The sequence below is a fragment of the Gymnodraco acuticeps genome, unplaced genomic scaffold (genome assembly GCF_902827175.1).
Source record: "Gymnodraco acuticeps unplaced genomic scaffold, fGymAcu1.1, whole genome shotgun sequence".
Lineage (NCBI taxonomy): Eukaryota > Metazoa > Chordata > Actinopteri > Perciformes > Bathydraconidae > Gymnodraco > Gymnodraco acuticeps.
The window spans coordinates 53,448-76,050 of NW_022991295.1; the positions used below are offsets into that span (position 1 = coordinate 53,448).

Sequence of the window (22,603 nt, forward strand, 5' to 3'; positions counted from 1 at the left end):
TACATACTGATATACACCTGAACATCAGCAGGAGAGGACTCTTTAAAGTAGAGACACTACATACTGATATACACCTGAACATCAGGGGGAGAGGACTCTTTAAAGTAGAGACACTACATACTGATATACACCTGAACATCAGCAGGAAAGGACTCTTTAAAGTAGAGACACTACATACTGATATACACCTGAACATCAGCAGGAGAGGACTCTTTAAAGTAGAGACACTACATACTGATATACACCTGAACATCAGCTGGAGAGGACTCTTTAAAGTAGAGACACTACATACTGATATACACCTGAACATCAGCAGGAGAGGACTCTTTAAAGTAGAGACACTACATACTGATATACACCTGAACATCAGCAGGAGAGGACTCTTTAAAGTAGAGACACTACATACTGATATACACCTGAACATCAGCAGGAGAGGACTCTTTAAAGTAGAGACACTACATACTGATATACACCTGAACATCAGCTGGAGAGGACTCTTTAAAGTAGAGACACTACATACTGATATACACCTGAACATCAGCAGGAGAGGACTCTTTAAAGTATAGACACTACATACTGATATACACCTGAACATCAGCAGGAGAGGACTCTTTAAAGTAGAGACACTACATACGGATATACACCTGAAGATCAGCTGGAGAGGACTCTTTAAAGTAGAGACACTACATACTGATATACACCTGAACATCAGCAGGAGAGGACTCTTTAAAGTAGAGACACTACATACTGATATACATCTGAACATCAGCAGGAGATGACTCTTTAAAGTAGAGACAATACATACTGATATACACCTGAACATCAGCAGGAGAGGACTCTTTAAAGTAGAGACAATACATACTGATATACATCTGAACATCAGCAGGAGAGGACTCTTTAAAGTAGAGACAATACATACTGATATACACCTGGACATCAGCAGGAGAGGACTCTTTAAAGTAGAGACACTACACACTGATATATACCTGAACATCAGCAGGAGAGGACTCTTTAAAGTAGAGACACTACATACTGATATACACCTGAACATCAGCAGGAGAGGACTCTTTAAAGTAGAGACACTACATACTGATATACACCTGATCATCAGCAGGAGAGGACTCTTTAAAGTAGAGACACTACATACTGATATACACCTGAACATCAGCAGGAGAGGACTCTTTAAAGTAGAGACAATACATACTGATATACACCTGAACATCAGCAGGAGAGGACTCTTTAAAGTAGAGACACTACATACTGATATACACCTGAACATCAGCAGGAGAGGACTCTTTAAAGTAGAGACACTACACACTGATATATACCTGAACATCAGCAGGAGAGGACTCTTTAAAGTAGAGACAATACATACTGATATACACCTGAACATCAGCAGGAGAGGACTCTTTAAAGTAGAGACACTACATACTGATATACACCTGAACATCAGGGGGAGAGGACTCTTTAAAGTAGAGACACTACATACTGATATACACCTGAACATCAGCAGGAGAGGACTCTTTAAAGTAGAGACACTACATACTGATATACACCTGAACATCAGCAGGAGAGGACTCTTTAAAGTAGAGACACTACATACTGATATACACCTGAACATCAGCTGGAGAGGACTCTTTAAAGTAGAGACACTACATACTGATATACACCTGAACATCAGCAGGAGAGGACTCTTTAAAGTAGAGACACTACATACTGATATACACCTGAACATCAGCAGGAGAGGACTCTTTAAAGTAGAGACACTACATACTGATATACACCTGAACATCAGCAGGAGAGGACTCTTTAAAGTAGAGACAATACATACTGATATACACCTGAACATCAGCAGGAGAGGACTCTTTAAAGTAGAGACAATACATACTGATATACACCTGAACATCAGCAGGAGAGGACTCTTTAAAGTAGAGACAATACATACTGATATACACCTGAACATCAGCAGGAGAGGACTCTTTAAAGTAGAGACAATACATACTGATATACACCTGAACATCAGCAGGAGAGGACTCTTTAAAGTAGAGACACTACACACTGATATATACCTGAACATCAGCAGGAGAGGACTCTTTAAAGTAGAGACAATACATACTGATATACACCTGAACATCAGCAGGAGAGGACTCTTTAAAGTAGAGACACTACATACTGATATACACCTGAACATCAGGGGGAGAGGACTCTTTAAAGTAGAGACACTACATACTGATATACACCTGAACATCAGCAGGAGAGGACTCTTTAAAGTAGAGACACTACATACTGATATACACCTGAACATCAGCAGGAGAGGACTCTTTAAAGTAGAGACACTACATACTGATATACACCTGAACATCAGCTGGAGAGGACTCTTTAAAGTAGAGACACTACATACTGATATACACCTGAACATCAGCAGGAGAGGACTCTTTAAAGTAGAGACACTACATACTGATATACACCTGAACATCAGCAGGAGAGGACTCTTTAAAGTAGAGACACTACATACTGATATACACCTGAACATCAGCAGGAGAGGACTCTTTAAAGTAGAGACACTACATACTGATATACACCTGAACATCAGCTGGAGAGGACTCTTTAAAGTAGAGACACTACATACTGATATACACCTGAACATCAGCAGGAGAGGACTCTTTAAAGTATAGACACTACATACTGATATACACCTGAACATCAGCAGGAGAGGACTCTTTAAAGTAGAGACACTACATACGGATATACACCTGAAGATCAGCTGGAGAGGACTCTTTAAAGTAGAGACACTACATACTGATATACACCTGAACATCAGCAGGAGAGGACTCTTTAAAGTAGAGACACTACATACTGATATACATCTGAACATCAGCAGGAGATGACTCTTTAAAGTAGAGACAATACATACTGATATACACCTGAACATCAGCAGGAGAGGACTCTTTAAAGTAGAGACAATACATACTGATATACATCTGAACATCAGCAGGAGAGGACTCTTTAAAGTAGAGACAATACATACTAATATGAACCTGAAAATGAACACAAAAAGGCCCTTTTATATAGTATACAGTTTGTAAAAAAATAACAGAACAATTGGTGGTACTCACGTCCACTTTTAGTGAGGGGTCCGTGGGGATGGGCAGCATCAAATCTCTCCAGATCACTTGGTTATTCTCGTCAAGCCGAGTCTTATAAGCGTGTCTGATTTAAAAAAAACAAAATAATTTGTCTTGATGATGGCAATATGTAAATATAATAGGCTCATTAAAATCTGCAGGTCATTCTCTAGAGAAAAAGAAAGGCATGAAGATAACAGAAAGCAGATTAACTTACTTGCTAAAGGAAGCCAGTATTTGTTCAAGACCTCCACCAATTGGCTGCACATGACTCCCACTGATACACACTGCACAGCTGAGCTAGGAGACAACGCACACACACACACACACACACACAAACACACACACACACACACACACACACACACACACACACACAAAAAACACAGGTCAGACAGCTGGACAGAATCAGGAAATCGGTAGGATAATACATGATGGTTCTGATCTCTTGCGGGTACTACGAGACGCTTTTTATCCACGGAGCGACCTCCAGACCTGGTGGACTACATTGACTTTTTTCTTTTTGTTCAGTCCTTAGGAGGACTTTCCCCTCTAGGGTGATGGAGAGAGAGATGAGTTGGAACTGGAGCTAACAAAAACTGATATATCAGTCCCCGTTGTTGTGACAACAATCTCTCACCGGGCCAGAAAGCAGACGTTTTTTGTTTGTTGCAAAGGCAGTTTTCCGATATGTGACTCCCAAACAACTCGACATAGAAATTACCCGGGCAACACAATGCGTTCACTCCACTATCAGCTGCATGAACACAAGAGGAAAAGTGTTCAGGAAGAGCTTCAAGCCAATCTAGAAGGAGGGGTAGCAGAAGAGTCCAACAGTGACCATTGTGCTGGTACGCAAGTCTGTTAGGTCAACTTGGTTCTGTGTTGACTATCAATAAGGCCATCAGATAAGCATACATTCAATGCTTATCTGATGGCCCGAGTTGAAGCTTTCCTGTATCAGCTAGGCCTTATTCCACTCCGTACAGTTTTTACTAATTTGTGGCACTTCCATTCAGGTTGTTGTTGAGACGTCGAAGCAGCATATGGACCAAATGAAGCCAACCTAGCGAAGGGTGCAGTTGGGCAAAGGGGGCTAAGGTATTTGGGCTAGCACATGGGGGGCGGGCAGGTGCAGCCACAGGTTGAAAAGACCTACGGCATTTCAGCCTGCCCGACGCTCAAACCAAAAGAAAAGAGGTCAGGATGTTTATAGAGCTGGCTGGCTACTACAGAAGAAAAACTAGTGTAATTCCAGTGTTTTAAAAAGCTTAACTGACCTCAATGGGTTCCTCAGATCCGGTCAAGTGAACAGAGCTGTGTCAGATGGCATTTGAGAGGGCCTTTTACCCATTTCCCACAAAAATGTGTTCTGTTCCAGTTCCGCGTTGAAGCTAGAGTTAGTTTGCACTTGGTTCAACCCTTATCTTCAACCATAAAGTCAAAGACCCCATAAAGTGACAAGTGAAGAAAAACGTTTTAAAATATAGTGTTGTCAAACAACAATCTTAGCACATCCGTGGTAGAGACAAGCTCTTATGGTTGACGTACATTGACGGTATGCAGTTTCTGTGACATGAACAGACTAAATACAACAAATTGTAAAAATCTGCATCAATATGATGAAAGTCACTAAGCTGGTCCTACCTTTACAACCTGGGAGTAAACAGCCATTCTGAGAGTGACAGTGGAGCCAAAAGAAAGACCCAACATTGCGATCCTGCTGCCGAGGATCTGAGGGTGTTGCTCCAGAACTCTATAGGCCGTCTGCAGAAGGAAAATATGTCAACAATACAGTCATACATTGTTGATGTAGAACTGTATGCTTTAACGGATTTCCCTCACTGTTGTTGAGGATAAAGCTTTTGTACATCTTATTAAGAGTAAATATAACTTTCAGATGGACACAAACGCAACTGCAATGAGATGTTCATGTTCTTGGGAGTTTAAAAAAAGCTCATCTGGTTCACCTCAAAGTAATCATTGTCCACCATTTTCCCAGTTTCCTTAGTGATTTGAGGTGTGAGGTAGTCGAGGGCCATCGAGGCGATGCCATGGGAGGCCAGCAGCGCTGCCCGGTACTCCACCAACTTCCCTCCGCCCCCCCAAAGGTCCAAGAGTCCGGGGAAAGGTCCAGGTCCTTCAGACGAGTCAAGACACCAAAGACAAATCAGAATGGATACAATATAATCTTCATTCTTCGGACAATGATACGATATTTGCTGATATCACAAAGTCTTCCACGATAGAATTTGATTCAATTCAGGGCCTTGAACCTCGTCCCCTCTAAACTCCCCCCAGAGGACACTTCCCTTAAAAGGTCCCCTATTATACTGTTTTTCATCAATATATCACAGGTCTCAGATATATCCAGAACCTGTCTCTGATTGGCTGAAACACCAAACAGGATCATTGCAGCATTACCCATAATCCCCTCTGTTTCAGCCCCGTTTCCAAAGTGCTGATTCTGTTACTTTAGATGAAAATAAGGAGCCCCTCCCCACGCCCCTCTGAGAGACATTTGGTTACAAAGAACTCAATGGTGCTCTGGGAGGAGATTCAGGTGATAAGGGGGGGGGGGGGGGGGGGGGGGTTACCTTGGTTGGTGATTGGCTAATGGTTACACAAGACAAAACATCGTTATGACATCATAAAGTGGCCAAAATCTGATCAGCACATTTTCAGACAGGTTTTTATAGAAATGGATCAAAAAGAGAGAGAATCTTTGTTCCTGAAACTTTCAGAGTCTCTTTCCACAGAGGGGACACATGTTGATGTAGAAGAGACATGAACAAGAGGGGACACATGTTGATGTAGAAGAGACATGAAGAAGAGGGGACACATGTTGATGTAGAAGAGACATGAAGAAGAGGGGACACATGTTGATGTAGAAGAGACATGAACAAGAGGGGACACATGTTGATGTAGAAGAGACATGGAGAAGAGGGGACACGTGTTGATGTAGAAGAGACATGAAGAAGAGGGGACACATGTTGATGTAGAAGAGACATGAAGAAGAGGGGACTCATGTTGATGTAGAAGAGACATGAAGAAGAGGGGACACATGTTGATGTAGAAGAGACATGAAGAAGAGGGGACACATGTTGATGTAGAAGAGACATGAAAAAGAGGGGACACATGTTGATGTAGAAGAGACATGAAGAAGAGGGGACACATGTTGATGTAGAAGAAACATGAAGAAGAGGGGACACATGTTGATGTAGAAGAGACATGGAGAAGAGGGGACACATGTTGATGTAGAAGAGACATGAAGAAGTGGATTGTGCATAGTAGGGGACCTATAAACTATCCCCCAGTCCTACCTGAGGGCAGGAAGAGGGTCGCAGTGAGTTTGCCGTCTGTTATCGGGACTCTTTGAACGCCGGGCGCCATGTACCATCGCTCTACCATCACACTGGCCAGCAGCACCTGATCCAAGAAGCCCTCCGTCCGGTGACCCTGGTACACCGAGATCGTGACCACCATGGGAGTCTGGACGTTCATCTTTCTCATTCTGAGGGATGAGGAGAAAGAGTCAACTCTAATACTGACTTTGAATTGATAAGTATTATTTGGTACCAATGTTGGCCTACCGGAGCCCATATTTGCTGCCTGGAACTGGTCTGAGACTCCACAGCAGACCCATCTGTTCAACCCCAGAATATGTCCCGTCCAGACTGGGATCCTCTGAAACTGTATCGTAAAAGTGCATAACATTGGTTTTTAAACTATAGAGAATGGGAATTTTGATGCATTCTTGGGCGAAATGGCCATCTTTTTAGGGCTTCTGTTTTTTGGAGAATATTAGCAGCCGTCAATATCAACCAACTTTCACCGGTCATCTGTCAGCTGTTTTGAATCCAAAACAAATAAAGTAGGCGCCAAAGATAAATACCCTCACAGAAAGAAGCACCCAACAGAGGCAGAGGAGCATTATATTACAAAATCAAGGTAAATTAACGACATTGATCCTTTTAAGAGAAGAAAGGTCCGATCACAGTATCTGGTGTTTGGAAATCTTTGGAGGACCATGTCCAATTTACAACAGGTGGGTACAGGACCTACAGACCCAATGACAGCTTTCATCTGTACAAAGATGGCTAATGCTAACCAAATGGTAAAAAATAGTTTGTTTATCACGCACAAATTATCCATCGGTACATTTGTGTACACTTTGACATTACATGTTTAAAAGTGTATCCCCTGTGTAGTGGTTTTTCCAACTGAGGTTCTGCAATTCATTTTGACACTTGAAGTTAAAAGTCATCAGTTGGCTGCGACCCAACGCATTCGGCGTCTTTTGCTGATGTTTACTACCTCCCCATCGTTAAGTTTCCATGTTGGAGAAAAAAATGAAATGTAATCTCAGGGTACTTTTTATTGTTTTGGTTGTTGGTCTTGGGATTGACTGTAACATCCATCAACAGTGCTTACTGACCATGGCAAAGAGATTTAAGCTGAACTGGTTAACGCTTTTCCGCTCTCCTTACAGGTTAGCACAAAGATAACGGATGCTGAAATCCTCCAAAGATTGCCGACTCACCGTTGATAACTTCCCATTACACAAACTTGACCAACATTTTTTGAGGGTTGTTTGAAAAATATCACTCATCAATGGCTTGAGCTTCAACCTCAGGATCCATGTATCTGTGATCCTCTCCAGAATGGAAGTAGTCATCACATACAGAGCATCAACTAGTTCCTGAACAGTGTCCTTCACATGCTGATATCCAAGAGAGGGAGTTACACAGTCACAAGATGGAGGAATAGAAAGCAGTATTCAATGTTTAGTTCAGATTAGCTCCACGCCAGAAATGATCATGCTTGTCATATGTCTATCTCCATAGAGGCTGAATCATCATGTTAATCACATAGCTATCATATGCCTAAAACAGTCCTGATGCTCTTCTAGCTAATCATACATCCTGTCATGTACACAGCTACAGTTGGGATACCTTTGTTAGGATGTGGACTCTGATATTGGAAGAGTACATTCAGTATTTTCCCAACAAGGGTCTTACCGTTCACAGTCCCGGTGGCGTCGGCAGTGTAGTGAGCAAAAGCCTCCCAGCTGTGTCCGTCTTCACACTGGTGGAGGGCGTGGATGGTCAGCTGGAACCCAGGGAGGAGGTTCTGGACCAAGATGGTGAACTTCTCATCCACAAGCCCTCTGGACGGCTGGACCGACAGCTTCACACAAAGCGGCTTCATGCTCATTCTGAACTGAGCCGACAGACAAAATAACCAGAAAATGTTACTAAAAATGTCAGAAAGGACAGATGCCACTTTTGATTCCAATTATTAATTTGTATCTATGTATATCTATCTATCCATCCATCCATCTAGCCAGCATATACTTTTAAGAATAAATCCAGATACCTTAACTCCAGTTGTCAATCAAATGTTAAGCTTGTGTTGCAAAAAGGTACAGTATTTATATATTGATTGAATTTGAGTATAAGGAAACACTAAAGTGAAGCACAAATACCTCAATTTTAAACAAAGTAAAGATCATTAGGATTATTAATGAGTATGATTCCACCTTTGGTTTTATACACAGTAATCATTGTCTTACAGAACCCTGGTGTGTAAAATGAATGATAATTTTTAACATGCAAGTCAACATTGATTTGTTTTGTTAGGTAACCATTAAGCCAGTGCCAGAAAATTGACAGATTAACTTTTGTATTATGTTCACATTTTGGACCATTTGGCCTTAATTATGTACGAGTTTTAATTAAATCTACCAGACTATTTCCATTCCTTACACCCTTATGGAGCATTGCAGGGCCTCGCTCGGCTTAGTATATAGTTAGGCCTTGTTAGCACTGGCTCACTTTATGCTGTGTTTCCATTACAGTTTAGTAGCTGGGGCAGTAACTATAGTAACACAGTGTAGGCGGAGCCGTGACGTCATCTTCAATGCGAACCAGAGAAAAACAACATCAGCCGTTAGCTGAAACTAGAAACTAGACAAAAGTTAAACAAGTACAAACCACAGACTGTCTGTGTCATGGAGAATACAGTCGCTGGTTTATTTATGTCTGTAGGCCGTTGTTGTGAGTGTGGACGGTCGGAGCATATACAACGTTAGCTTAGCCGATCTCCATTCAGAAAACAAGCATTTTAAAAGGTTTTTCGCCTGCCGTCTGTCTGCAGACTTGTCAAAGCATTAATTCATGGTTTTTACTAACCGGTATCAGTATGTTGTTACTTCGGCATCATTTTGAAACGTGTATTACAATTAAATCACGGTCAAATATGATCATTTTGTTGTAGCTGTAGCCCCCTTGCCAGCGATTCTCTCTCTAGTTTAGCATACACATCCCGACTCAGCCTGGTTGTTGGCCCTGCTAAGAATCTCGATTTTATGGGGCCAGAAAAACTGTGAAATAGTACCCGCTAGCCGGTACTAGGTCAAGTGGAAACGCAACCAAAAACGGGCCGGGTACGGCACGCTTAAACCGCGCTGTAGTGGAAATGCACCATTAATGTAGGCTATATAATATCCTTGTAAGAGCCATTTAGGCACATTATTTTATGGTAATGAATTATGGTTTTGTGAGCCAATTGAATATTCTTTAATTTAACTTAAATGAGCTGAATAACTATGAATTGTTATTATACTGTTTTTGTAACGTGTTATCTTGCTTATGGACAGCTCTAGTTTATGTTTTGTTATTATTTATACAAAGCAATCGTAGGGGCGTGCTCAGGTATAAATGACGCTGCCAGCATGACACAGCAGGAAGTCTAGAGAGGAAGTTGGAAAAAGGTTTTGACCGCACACATCCGTAAGACCGAGGGATCTTGTTTGTTTATTTGTTTTAAATACCGTGCAAATGTTGCACGTCGGCAGTGGGCCGCCAGCTGATCTATTGAACCTCTCAAAACACCTGAATGGAACGAGCAAGTATCTGATTTCTTGAATATACGCAAGTCAATACTCGAACTCGCCTCCTAGACCAAGTGGCCTTTCAACATAATATTCATGTTGACGATGATAAAAATAGCCTTACTGTTGCATTTAACTCTATATTAGATTCTGTTGGTTTCTGTCAGAGTGTAAATAAAGCAACCCACTGCTATAATCACACTCTCGACCTTGTTCTGACTTATGATGGGTCCAGGCTCAAGGGCGTATGGCACTCTCAACTCTTTCCAGGACATGTCGGGGCCCTGCCTGCCAGTAGCTTTGCCGATATCTGTGTTGATAGGTAATAGATTAAGAGCGGTGAATCATAGAAACAGGAAGCGCTCAAACGTTTGTGTGAGTTTATCTAATTTAGCAGTGATTCCATGTCAGCCACAGCTTGTTACAAAAAACATGACTGATGGTGTGTTTAACAAACTTAAACTAGCTTTATTAAATGTCAGGTCTTTGGCAGGAAAAACATTTTTAATCAATGATTTTATCACTGAGCACAATCTCGATTTTATGTTTTTAACAGAAACTTGGATTGAACAAAATAACAGTGCAGCTGTTCTTATCGAATCAACCCCTCCCAACTTTAGTTTTATGAGTCAGGAAAGAATGCATAAGAAAGGGGGTGGAGTTGCTATTCTGTTCAATGATTCCCTTCAATGCAGGAAGACATCGTATGGAAACTTTGATTCTTTTGAATATGTGGCCCTTCAGCTAAAATGCTCCTCTCGAGCTCTGTTCCTAAATATCTATAGACCACCCAAATACTGTGCAAGCTTTTTTGATGACTTTACTGAACTGCTGTCTATAGTGTGTATTGACTTTGACCGTCTAGTCATTGTTGGTGATTTTAACATCCATGTTGACAACCCCCAGGACAGAGGGGCTAAAGAACTGTTTTGTGTTCTTGATAGCTATGGACTGACTCAGCATGTGACGGAGCCCACGCACAATAAGGGGCACACTCTGGACTTAATTATCTCAAAGGGTCTGAATATCTCTAAGGTTGTGGTGACTGATGTTGCACTCTCTGACCATTCCTGTGTTTTCTTTGAGAGCTCTATTTCTGTTCACAAAAATGTTCAAAAAGAGGTAACCACAAAGCGATATTTAACTGAAAATACTAGGGAAATGTTTACTCAGAATTTTTCTTCCACACTTGCCCCTGCATAACATCTCAGTAAATGAGCTAGTAGATCATTTTAATTCAAAAATTAAAAATGTTATAGATGCCATTGCTCCAACTAAGGTAAAGGAAGTGTCTGGCAAGAAAATATCTCCATGGAGAAAGGCCATGAGCGTGAAAACAGAAAAAAGAGAATGTCGAAAAGCTGAACGCAGGTGGCGAAAAACAAATCTCCAGGTTCACTTTGAAATCTATAAAGAGAGACTTGGCCTTTATAATTTGGAATTGAAAAACGCACGACAATCGTTCTTCTCTGACATCATTACCAAAAACAAAAACAACGCACGTGCCTTGTTTGCTACCGTCGACAGACTGACTAACCCCCCAGTGTCAGTAGCCTCTGAATTTCTATCCACCAGGGCGTGCAATGATTTTGCCTTTTTCACTGACAAAATTCAGAAAATCAGACAAGCAGTCAGTGCCTCTGCATCAGGAACAGCAAATGTGTTATCCCTATCTCCACTTAACATCAACTCAAACACCATGACACAGTTCCATCAGATTAATGATAAAAACCTAGAGGACATTATACAACTTCTGAAATCCTCCTCCTGCTGCCTTGATATTATTCCAACAGGATTTTTCAAAGATGTTTTGCCTTGCATGGCCTCAGATCTACTTCATATAGTAAACAAATCTCTTTACTCACGTATTTTTCCACAGGCCCTGAAAACTGCAGTCATTAAACCGCTCTTAAAAAAGAATAATCTAGATGCTTCAGTAATGAACAATTACAGGCCCATATCAAACCTGCCATTTCTAGGTAAAATCATTGAAAAAGTTGTTTTCAACAGTTGAGTAATTTCTTGCATTTAAATAACTGTTTCGATGTGTTCCAGTCAGGCTTTCGTCCAAACCACAGCACTGAGACTGCTCTTGTAAAGGTCTTTAATGACATCCACTTAAACACAGACAGTGGCAGAACTTCAGTGTTAGTATTATTAGATCTCAGTGCTGCGTTTGACACTGTTGACCACAACATATTACTAGACCGACTGGAAAACTGGGTGGGACTTTCGGAAACAGTTCTGAATTGGTTTGAATCCTACTTAAAGGACAGAAACAACTTTGAGTTGACAAATATGACATGTGGGGTTCCTCAAAGGCTCCATCTTGGGGCCTCTTCTCTTTAACGTCTACATGCTACCACTGGCTCAGATAATGAAAAATAACACAATAAGCTACCATAGCTATGCAGATGACACACACATTTACATAACAATTTCACCAGGAGACTATGCTCCAATTCAAACACTGAGTAAGTGCATTGAACACATCAATGACTGGATGTGTCAGAACTTTCTCCAATTAAACAAAGATAAAACTGAGGTAATGGTTTTTGGAGCCAAGGCAGAACGTATAAAAGTTAGCGCTGAGCTTCAGTCTGCAATGTTCAAAACAACAGATGAAGCCAGAAGTCTATTGTAGTCATGAACTCTGACCTGAGTTTCAACAGTCACATTAAAACAGTTACTAAATCAGCCTACTATCACCTAAAGAATATATCTAGGATTAAAAGACTAATGTCACAGCAGGATTTGGAAAAACTTGTCCATGCTTTTATCTTCAGTAGACTCGACTACTGTAATGGTGTCTTCACAGGTCTCACTAAAAAATCTATTAGGAAGCTGCAGCTGATTCAGAACGCTGCTGCTCGAGTCCTCACTAACACTAAGAAAGTGGATCACTCCTGTTCTGAAGTCTTTACACTGGCTTCCTGTGTGTCAAAGAATAGATTTCAAAATACTGCTGCTGGTTTATAAAGCACTGAATGGTTTAGGCCCAAAATACATTTCTGACCTCCTGCTAAATGATGAACCATCCAGATCTCTCAGGTCTTCAGGGACTGGTCAGCTTTCTGTCCCCAGAGTCAGAACTAAACATGGAGAAGCAGCGTTCAGTTATTATGCTCCAAATATCTGGAACTCCCAGAAACCTGCAGGTCCGCTGCAACTCTTACTACTTTTAAATCCAGGCTGAAGACTTTTCTTTTTGTCGCTGCTTTTAATTGAACTATTCACATCTTAGACTGCACTGTAACTTTTATCCATGTACTTTTTCTTTTAATGTTTATTTTATTAGCTTTTCTTTTTAATGACTGATTTTAAATGCCATTTTCTTAATGTTTTTCATTTTTTGTAAAGCACTTTGAATTGCCTTGTGTTGAAAAGTGCTATATAAATAAACTTGCCTTGCCTTGCCTTGCCTTGCCTTACTCGTTACTTTACTCGTTACTTTACTCGCAGGGCCGGCCCGCCCCTACAGGCAGATCACGCAGACTGTGGCGCACCTACCGTGTAAGCGCGCCACAGTTTTGCCTCTGCGAGACTCCACTTGCACAATTCCCCAATTACTATTGCATTAAGGAAGACATAACACAAGTCTTTCTTTTTATATGCTCTCAAATAGGCTACCAGCCTACCACAACAAGCTAACAGTCTGTGAAACGTCAAGACACTAATTAATGAAACCAGTTCAAGACACATTATTCTTATCATTCTTTATGAGCGCATAACGGTAAGGTATCTAATTACTTATTTATTTAGTATTCCATAACTTAGTAACAGAGATGGTCAAACTAAAGTGGTAGAGACATGGCAGAATTCCTACAATGAAGCGGGACATTGAACTGTTCACCCGTGAGAGGGCGATCAACAAAAGAGAGCGAGCGGCATAGGCAGCGCGTGAGGCTCAGGTTTGGGAAGGCTAAATCACTTTTTGTTACCTGACGCTGCCCGCCTCCGGCGTCTATAGAAAAGAGATCAACTCAGTGAAAGCACCGCCTGCTGACCAATCAGAGCTCAGTGTGCGGAGTTTAAATCTATCAAGTCATATTACAGGAAAAAGGAAATACAGTTTAAACTGCTGTATGCAGAGAAGACGCCGACGTGTCGCACTTATCATTCATATCACATTCAATCAGATCATCGATCATATAATATCATAATATAGCCTATATTATCTCCTTATCTGAGTCAGCTTCTCGAGCCGTATCTGGCCGTGCAACACTCACAGTGTCACATATTGTATGCAGAAGCATTATTTGAAGCAACACATTAGGTTGACGAAACACTCAACTCAAATGTAATTAAAGTCAGATCCACTCGTGTCTTAGATGGGGCAGTGATATCATAAAACTGTTACGCTTTCAAACACTCGGTAGTTTATTTATTTTTTAACCAGTTGTTATATATTCACCTTGCAGGTGCAACTCTGTGGCTTGTATCCTGGATTATATGTTTAAAGTTCATATTTGTCTAATATTAGTTTACTTTTCATTAATGAAGTATGACGCTGCGCTGTCAGTACACTTGTCCCGGTTTGTGATTGGTCAAATGTTGCTAACCCCACCCCTTTCACGTGAACGCGCTCTCAGCTGGTGAGAGAAGTCCCGGCTTGATTTACCGAGTTGATATTAACCAGCATCGAGATCTCGTTTGTTAGGGTTAGTTTAGATAACTTAAACATATCCAGGGTTTGAACTGGCTTCGTAGTACAGGGCACAGGTGGCTGCATAGCAGTGCTAATTAGTGATGGCAAAATGAAGTTTTGAATGAAGCATCGAACCACTTGGACAATTGTGTCGGAAATAGGTTCATTTCTCGAAGCTTCAGGTACAGTGACCTCTCCTGGCGAAGTGCAAGGCTGCAGTGGGTTTAACGTATCTTTGCCTTGAAAAATATTCGATGCACACACTAAGACTGAATAATATCATGTTCTATTTGCAATTAAAGATTGATAATTGTATGTATTGGGTAAGGTTATTGAGAAGAGACTAGAGAGTGCTGGACATTTTTTTGGGAGGAGAGGGCCTTTTATCAGTTATTAAAGTTGAAAAGCAATGATTCAAATACATCCATTCCAGGCTTTGAACCAGCTGCGCGGAGGACATCGCTGCATTCGGGCCCCGGCTCTACCCACTGGGCTATCTATTGCTTGAAATATTGAACTGTTTTTATATGACTGATAATTCTTCTCCACATTTCGAAGTGTTTCCCGAGCCAGAACGACCTATCTTTCTTCCTGGCTTGCTCTATAATGATACTACAATTCAAATGCAATACCAACAACAACTCAACAGCAACAACGCAAACTACGACAACAACCCACACATTGCGCATTGTTTAGAGCGGTCATAAAGTGTTGAAGCGCTCAAATTCGAAAATGTTTCAACCTGTCACCTGTCAGAATCGAGACGAGGCAATGCATTGAATCGCGTGAATGGACCGCGAACCAGTGATTCATTCAGGAAATGAAGCAGTTGCTGCTTCGGACGTCACATGTCACGTGATTTGAAGCAGTTGCTGCTTCAGACGTCATATGTCACGTGATTTGAAGCAAGCTTCGAAGCACTGCTTCTATGGAATAGGAAGTCCAGGGTTGAAGCTCCGTTCGAAGCTTCAGTGTCAAACTGCCATCACTAGTGCTAATGTCAAAGACACAAACATTATACATTATATGTTTATTTTACCAGGATGCAGGGACACAAATATTTGGGAAGGCCTAGCCTTCCCTAGCCTACAGCACCCGCCGCCCCTGGCGAGCGGCCCCGTTGAGGGAGTTTACAGATGAAAAGACTCAGCCATGTTAATGCAGCACTACACGTTGAAATGTGGTCTCGCAAATCGCGCAGATTACATAGGCCAACATGTATATAAACCTGCGGCGGAAACCCCTCTTGTCTGTCAGTGAGTGTGATTATTTTATAAAAGTAACGAAGTAACGCGTACCAGGTAGTGCTGCGTACCGGCCGGTACTGGACTTGTAAAAAGTTTCGGTTCAAGTCCGGTTAAAACCGGAACGCCGGGAACCGGTACTTGGACTCGCAAAACAACTAGCACTTACGTATATTCTGGTGTCTGTGGTTATTTAAACATTCCCTGATAAACGTTATTCAGCGTCAATAAATGAGTGCTAATCCCAGTGTGCTCAGTGTACAACATCACATGTCATTTCACCTTCGATTTACGGTTTGAAAACGTAGCATTTCGACACATGCTAATGCTAACCGGAAGTGAATAATTTTCAGAATAAAAGTATTAAGTTAATAGTGTGAACTTCCGGTTTTTTCAGAATAAAACTGATTTAAATTAAATAGTGTATTTAATTCAAAATTACGCCATATCAATATTAATTTTAATTTCCAACAGTATGTATGTACATCACTATGTATGTAGTATGTACTGTATAATGTACACTTGTAGAGTTGTAGAAAAGACATGGTGTACAGACAGTACAGTACACTCTGACTGTACAGTCACTACAGTGTATACTGTATAGTAGGTGCGTAACAGTGTAATGCGTATAGTCTACTACTCTACACTCTACCTTTCAGCAACGTTTTAGGGATTTAGGCTCAGTCAGCTCAGGGACTGTTTGGTTACTTTAGTTTGGTAAATGAAATAAATGTTTGAACTTTGTAGTAGTTCACTGTAGTTGCTGTCATAAGTCATTTATAAGTGGCAAAAAGTGTTTTTTTACATTTGTACTTTGTAGAGAAATGTAGACACAAGTTGGAAGGGAGCACAATAAACCTGACGAGTTTGAGTTGAGTTGAGTTGATTTGAGTTGATTATGATAATTAGCTCACAATAAGTTCACTTTAGTTACTGTAGAGTTATATTTGTATTTATTCATGTTAGCAAACTATGGATAAGCTTAAAATGGGAATAATTTGGGTAAAACTGTGAGCTGCATTTGGGGCCTGTTGACATGTGTTTTTGAGGACAAAGGAAGATGGGAGAAGGTGAGAGCATGTCCTGATTTGCATTCAACTTAGAACGAGCTACAGTGGTTGTGATATTAAGGGAGGTCCCTTGGGTTTCTCTGGTGGTTATCAACAGTAGCAGTTAAGTGAATACTGTTCAAACAATACCTGTGTTTGTGTTTTATATTGATTTCTCTGTTTTATCCTTTCATAAATGTAAGGACTACAAATGGCTATAAACATTCTGGGCTGGTTGGAGTAAACAGGGTTTTGTTGCTCTGTGGGGGAGGTGTAGGTATGCAGGCCTTGAGACCTTTTGTTGGAAAGTGAGCCTGTTTGGTTTCCTGCTGCGTTTCCTGCTGCGTTGCGTCTCCCAATGAGATGACCTGAAAAGATGACCAGCTGACCTAACACCAAACCCCTCCTTCTTACTCTGGTATATATCCGGTGGATCCCTGGCGTTCGGCCTCTTCTTCACATGCTGCCCTCGGGTGAAAGTAGCTCTGCAGTATGCGAACCAGGGCAGGAGTAAGCCGGTATTACTCCTTAAGCATTACAATATAACTGTAATATATCATGTTGTATTGTAATGATTGTATTGCATTGTCATATTGCCATTAAAGTAGATTATTGTTAACGTTTACTTTGTAGATATGGATTCCTTCCTGTATTATAACCAGCTTCATAGGAACGCGCGGAGATTTGAAAAGCGGATCAGATATCCCTTTTAATCTCCAACATTACTCACACAACTTGACACAAGCCAGGTTCAGGTCCGGACTTATAAGTCCGGACCTGAACCTGAACCTCTGGACTTGAGTCCGGACCTGAACCTGAATGTCAGTCCAGGTACGCAGCACTAGTACCGGGGCAATGTTAGTAACTGTAGTCTGATTACTGAATTATAAAAGTAACGCGTTACACTACTCCGCTACCGGCAAAAGTAATATTATTACTTTGTAACGCGTTACACCCAACTCTGACTCTCATGTTCCGATTAACCCAGCTTCCCCAAATTTATTTCTTTTTGGTGTCTATATACGCCGGGATCCGGAGTCATGGATGATCCTGCGGTCCTGTGTCCTGGATCGCGAGCCCTGGATCTTGAGTCGTGGCTGTGGTCCTGGATCATAAGTAGGGTTGAGTTCAACATTTCGATTCCAACGGCATCATTTAGACATGTGAATTTCGGTTCCGCTTTTCGATGCCTGAGGAAATGTTTCTTGCCGCTCTCCGTAGCCTATTGTATGACTGCGAAGGGGCGGGAAATGTAGCGTTGTACCCAAGTGGCAAACTGTGGGGTAGAGCCGGGAAGCCAATACGGAAGTGCCACACACTGCAGTTCATATATTGGCCGATAGGCGATGGCTGCAGAAACGAGCAATTTCCATAGACCCCCATGTTAAAATGCCCAACTTTACAGCAGAAAAAAACATGTTTCTACCCCTGGCTCCATACATTTTATTAGCGATATAGTTAGATTCCACCTTCATGATTATGGATCTGTGAGTGAATTGTTTTCTAACGCGACCCTTTTATTTATATTAGGTCTTAAAGTTTGTGCATAAATTAGGGCGTGGTCACATTGAGTGACGGCTCTGTCAAGTGCCTGCCGCTGTTAGCTTCTTGTCTCTCTGCTAGCTGCTCCGTGAAGCTAGCTACAGGGACTCTGCCTGCTCATCTCATCCAGGAAACACAACTTGTAGCCGGCCGTGGTTGTTTGTTCTTCATGCTTATATATCGGACTATTGTGACTCGCTCTGCGGTTAAAACAGACGGTGCATGAATGCGGTAAGTGAAATTCGAGTGCTTTATTTATGTGTTAATGGTTTTAATCGGCTACGTAATGAATGGTAAGGCTTGGGTTAGTTAGTGGCTAGTGGTAGCTACATCGGTGCTAACGATTGTAATCGTAGCCTCCAAGTTAAAATCATAGACTGTATATATAAAAGTTAAAACTAAATAGACAAGTGTTAAGTGGGATAATACTGTTGAACAAACGGCTTCTGTTTGAGGTTGATAAAATAAGGTTACATCCTTGTAACTTAGAGATATTTTATTATGTAGGTAGAACTGTATGCATCTAAGGTTAATTTAAATTGGCTATGCTCAAGTATGTAGACAAGCTAATGTCGAAGTAGTGTATGTGAAATCAACCTCACAATAAGATGTGTGTATATTACAATTATTAATGTCATATTTCAAGATGATTACTTAGATATTACAATATGGTTGGTTGAGCTGGAGTTCATTATTGAGCTTACACGTTAACGTCACAGTCATCTGAAGAACGAACCCAAACCTTGAAGTTTTTATTAATTGTATTACCAAATGGTTATGAAATAAACAGCAAGCATTGGTAACACAACTTCCAAAGTTACAGTAAAATAAAAAGGACCCTGACTCGGACAATACACAATCCAACATGTTCAACAGAAGAGAATCAGTTATATTGTTTGTACACATGGTACTTTACATATATATCTGTTTGTTTAAGGTGTCCAGGTGATGCAGACAGGCTGGACCAGAGAGTGAGAGACAGAACTGGACTCCTCACAGCAGTGAACTTCAGCTCAGGTACAAAGACTCTTTTTTCATACTGTACAAAGAATCAAGAAAGATATTGGTTTAAATGAATGAAGTATTGACTTGAATACACTGATATACATTCCATTAAACAATACTAAATACTAGATCACCTACACATCAGTGAAGTTGAGGGTTTTTTTCCATGCAAAAAGTTACATTTAGATATTTAGCAATATGACTTTGTCAGCTTTCTAATGTAATGTATTGAAGGCAAAGATATTTAACACATAGTGAGAACTGCTACTATTTATCTCTCAATATTGTCTGTAAAAAACGTGGTAAAAGTGATTCTTTCAGTGAGACAACAGAGCAAGTTTCTACATCTGCACTACGTTTTGATAACAGTTAAATATTATTTTGATAATAACATATATTTCAATGTTGATGAACTTCATACTGTTCATTCATAATCTGATTGTCTTTGTAGCTCATTGTTGAAATAAAAAAAAACATTACAATTACAAAATAATTATATCTACAGCCCCTAAACACACAAACACACCGCTTTCATAAATAACACACTTGTTCTGCAATAATATGTTTTATGTTTCCTGTCATTTTTGTTAGGAAAGGACATGCCTGAAAGACACGACATGTTCTCCTTCTCTGAGGGTCAAGAAGAACATCCAAGAGGAACATTAAAAGCTGATGTTATGAGATTTCAAGACCAGTACAGGACATTCACTAAGAAACTACTTTTATTGTAAAAACAGTCAGCTGATCGAATGCAGCTATTTCCACATCTACACTCCATCAGCTGATTATTTCTATTTGCCTCACTTTATGAGCTTCACAACATGTACCTTGTTTTGCAACGTCATAAATAAATGGGGCCAATCTTCAGTCAGATGTGAATGTGTAATCTAACATTTTCAGTAAGAATAATGGACAAAAGGAGAGCAAATACAATTTATTGAAATGTGAACCAAAAGCACATATGGACAGAAGGTGTAAACCTATTAAATGTATAAGTAAACACATTTAGTCAAATAAAGTGACAGACTAGGCCTGTGCGGTTGGTATCAGCTTTGCCCAGCATGGGCTCCTTCATCAGGCCTGGTCCTCCTCGCTGAGGAAAGACCCTCAGTCCTCTCCAAACCAACAGACAGGACGTCCATCACACGGAGGTTTCTCCCTGAAGTCTCTGCAGCTCTCTGGACACCAGGCTGTCTCAATCCGTCCACACTGAATATGAGTGGGGGGAAAATGAAAATAATAAATGCTTTAGACAATAAGAAACATAAAGTTGACTGTTGAGTTGCTCAGTTTTTTTAGATTGTCAATACTATTACTGTATAACTAATATCTCAGGTTAAGAGGCACATTCAAATAAAGATTGGTCTTTAAATACATTTTATCTTTTGAATTGTTTGTCTAAAGTCAATGATCTAGAACTGGTACTTAGTTTTAATGATACAGTCTGGTTATTATGCTGTTTGGAGGAGGCCTCACAGGTAAGAGCGCTAACTAGCTACCATCACATGTACCTTAGCTTGACTTAAATGTATTAAACGTATAGTTAAGTGATATCAAAATATAAATAACTAATGTCATGCAAACATATTAATATTTGCTTGATTCCAGTGTTGAATTTAGCACAATTGCATACAAACGTTAAGGGGTTTTAAGATTCTGAAGTATTATGCTAAAAACTCAATAACTTAGATTATTATTTATAGTTTCATGTCCGCTTACCTTAGAAACGTAAATGTTAGCTTAGCTTGGTAGCTTCAGCTAGCTCTGGAACTTCCAGCTCGGTGGCAGGAGGTCCCGCCTCGGCTCCGCCTCTTTGCCCTTATTTGGAGAAGGCGGGAGTTGAACTCTAACGTTACTGTTGAGCCGTTAGTGGCCGACTCCGCCTACTAAGGGCTTCACGGCAACTCTGCAGAATCCTATGGGTGACGTCACGGACCCTACGTCCATTTATATATACAGTCTATGGTTGTACCCATAGATATATATAAACACGTGTTTATATATATCTATGGTTGTACCTACACTTCCAACAGCGTAACCTGAGACCAGGGCCGGCCCGTCGCACTGGCGTTATAGATGTTCGCCTAGGGCGCCAGATCTGTGGAGGCGCTGCGCTGACAGCTCTGGGAGGAAAAAAAATGTTTTGACCGTTGGTGCTCATCCTAATGTTCGGCCTTGATGTAACAACATTCATAATTAAGTAAATGTAAAACCCTTTTCACCCCGGTTACACTTTTCATTTGCCCTGTACGATGGGCGCTGTAAGTGATGAAAATGGGGGATGTTGGCTTATCTGGCAACCGCAGCTCACAGCCAAAGTGCGAGTGAGCGTGGGAGGGAGCGAGGGAGAAAGGGAGGGTGCACCGGTACGCGCTGTTGTTATTAGCATCTGGTGCTAGCTGCTCTAACGGAAGAAGAAGATGTTTCTACAATGATGTGGAGGGAGAGTCCTCTCCAGTCAGACTGAGAGGCTCAGTGAGGTAAAGGACTCTGAGTGTTTAGATAGTTCACTTTACTCTAAGTTACCAATTTACACACGGCATCTATTGCACGTCTGTCCGTCCTGGGAGAGGGATCCCTCCTCTGTTGCTCTCCCTGAGGTTTCTCCCATGTTCCCTTTAAACTGTGGGTTTTCTCCGGAAGTGTTTCCTTGTACGATGTGAGGGTCTACGGACAGAGGGTCTAAGGACAGAGGGTGTCGTATTGTCATACTGATATTCTGTATACACTGTGAAGTCCACTGAGACAAATGTAACATTTGTGATATTGGGCTATATAATTAAACATTGATTGATTGATTAAATCTATGGAAAAATAGCAACACATGTATTACAAGCACTGATTTACAGATATTACAATCCCATGATCAAAATAACCCACTGAATGTAATGTAATCAGCAGGTGTATTTGATTCTAAATTGCAGAAAATATTTAGCCTCCTGTGTTTTATTCGTGCCTCTCACGTTTCTAATTTGAAAAAAAGTCACTTTATTTCTGAGAGGGCCCTCATTTACGTTTTAAATCAGGTGACATTAACTCCAGCTGTCAATTAAAAGTGACGCTATAGGGTATTTAAAATTATACTAAGTACAGTA

At 40.9% G+C, this 22,603-nt stretch overlaps 1 protein-coding gene across 6 annotated transcripts in view; it reads right to left on the minus strand.

Annotated features, from left to right (window-relative positions):
- LOC117562235 (peroxisomal succinyl-coenzyme A thioesterase-like) overlaps positions 1 to 22,603 on the minus strand; it is a 54,589-nt gene that overhangs the window by 13,951 nt on the left and 18,035 nt on the right. For 4 of the 6 annotated variants that reach the window (XM_034240094.1, XM_034240091.1, XM_034240092.1 and 1 more), the window contains 7 exons: positions 8,147 to 8,348; positions 6,719 to 6,818; positions 6,449 to 6,639; positions 5,096 to 5,265; positions 4,773 to 4,892; positions 3,343 to 3,425; positions 3,117 to 3,210 (listed from right to left, as the gene is read on the minus strand). In XM_034240094.1, coding sequence (XP_034095985.1) covers positions 3,117 to 3,210; positions 3,343 to 3,425; positions 4,773 to 4,892; positions 5,096 to 5,265; positions 6,449 to 6,639; positions 6,719 to 6,818; positions 8,147 to 8,342 — 954 coding nt within the window. In that variant the 5' untranslated portion in view covers positions 8,343 to 8,348. The remainder of the gene's footprint in view (positions 1 to 3,116; positions 3,211 to 3,342; positions 3,426 to 4,772; positions 4,893 to 5,095; positions 5,266 to 6,448; positions 6,640 to 6,718; positions 6,819 to 8,146; positions 8,349 to 22,603) is intronic. The other 2 variants (XM_034240093.1, XM_034240095.1) reach the window with 2 other exon arrangements.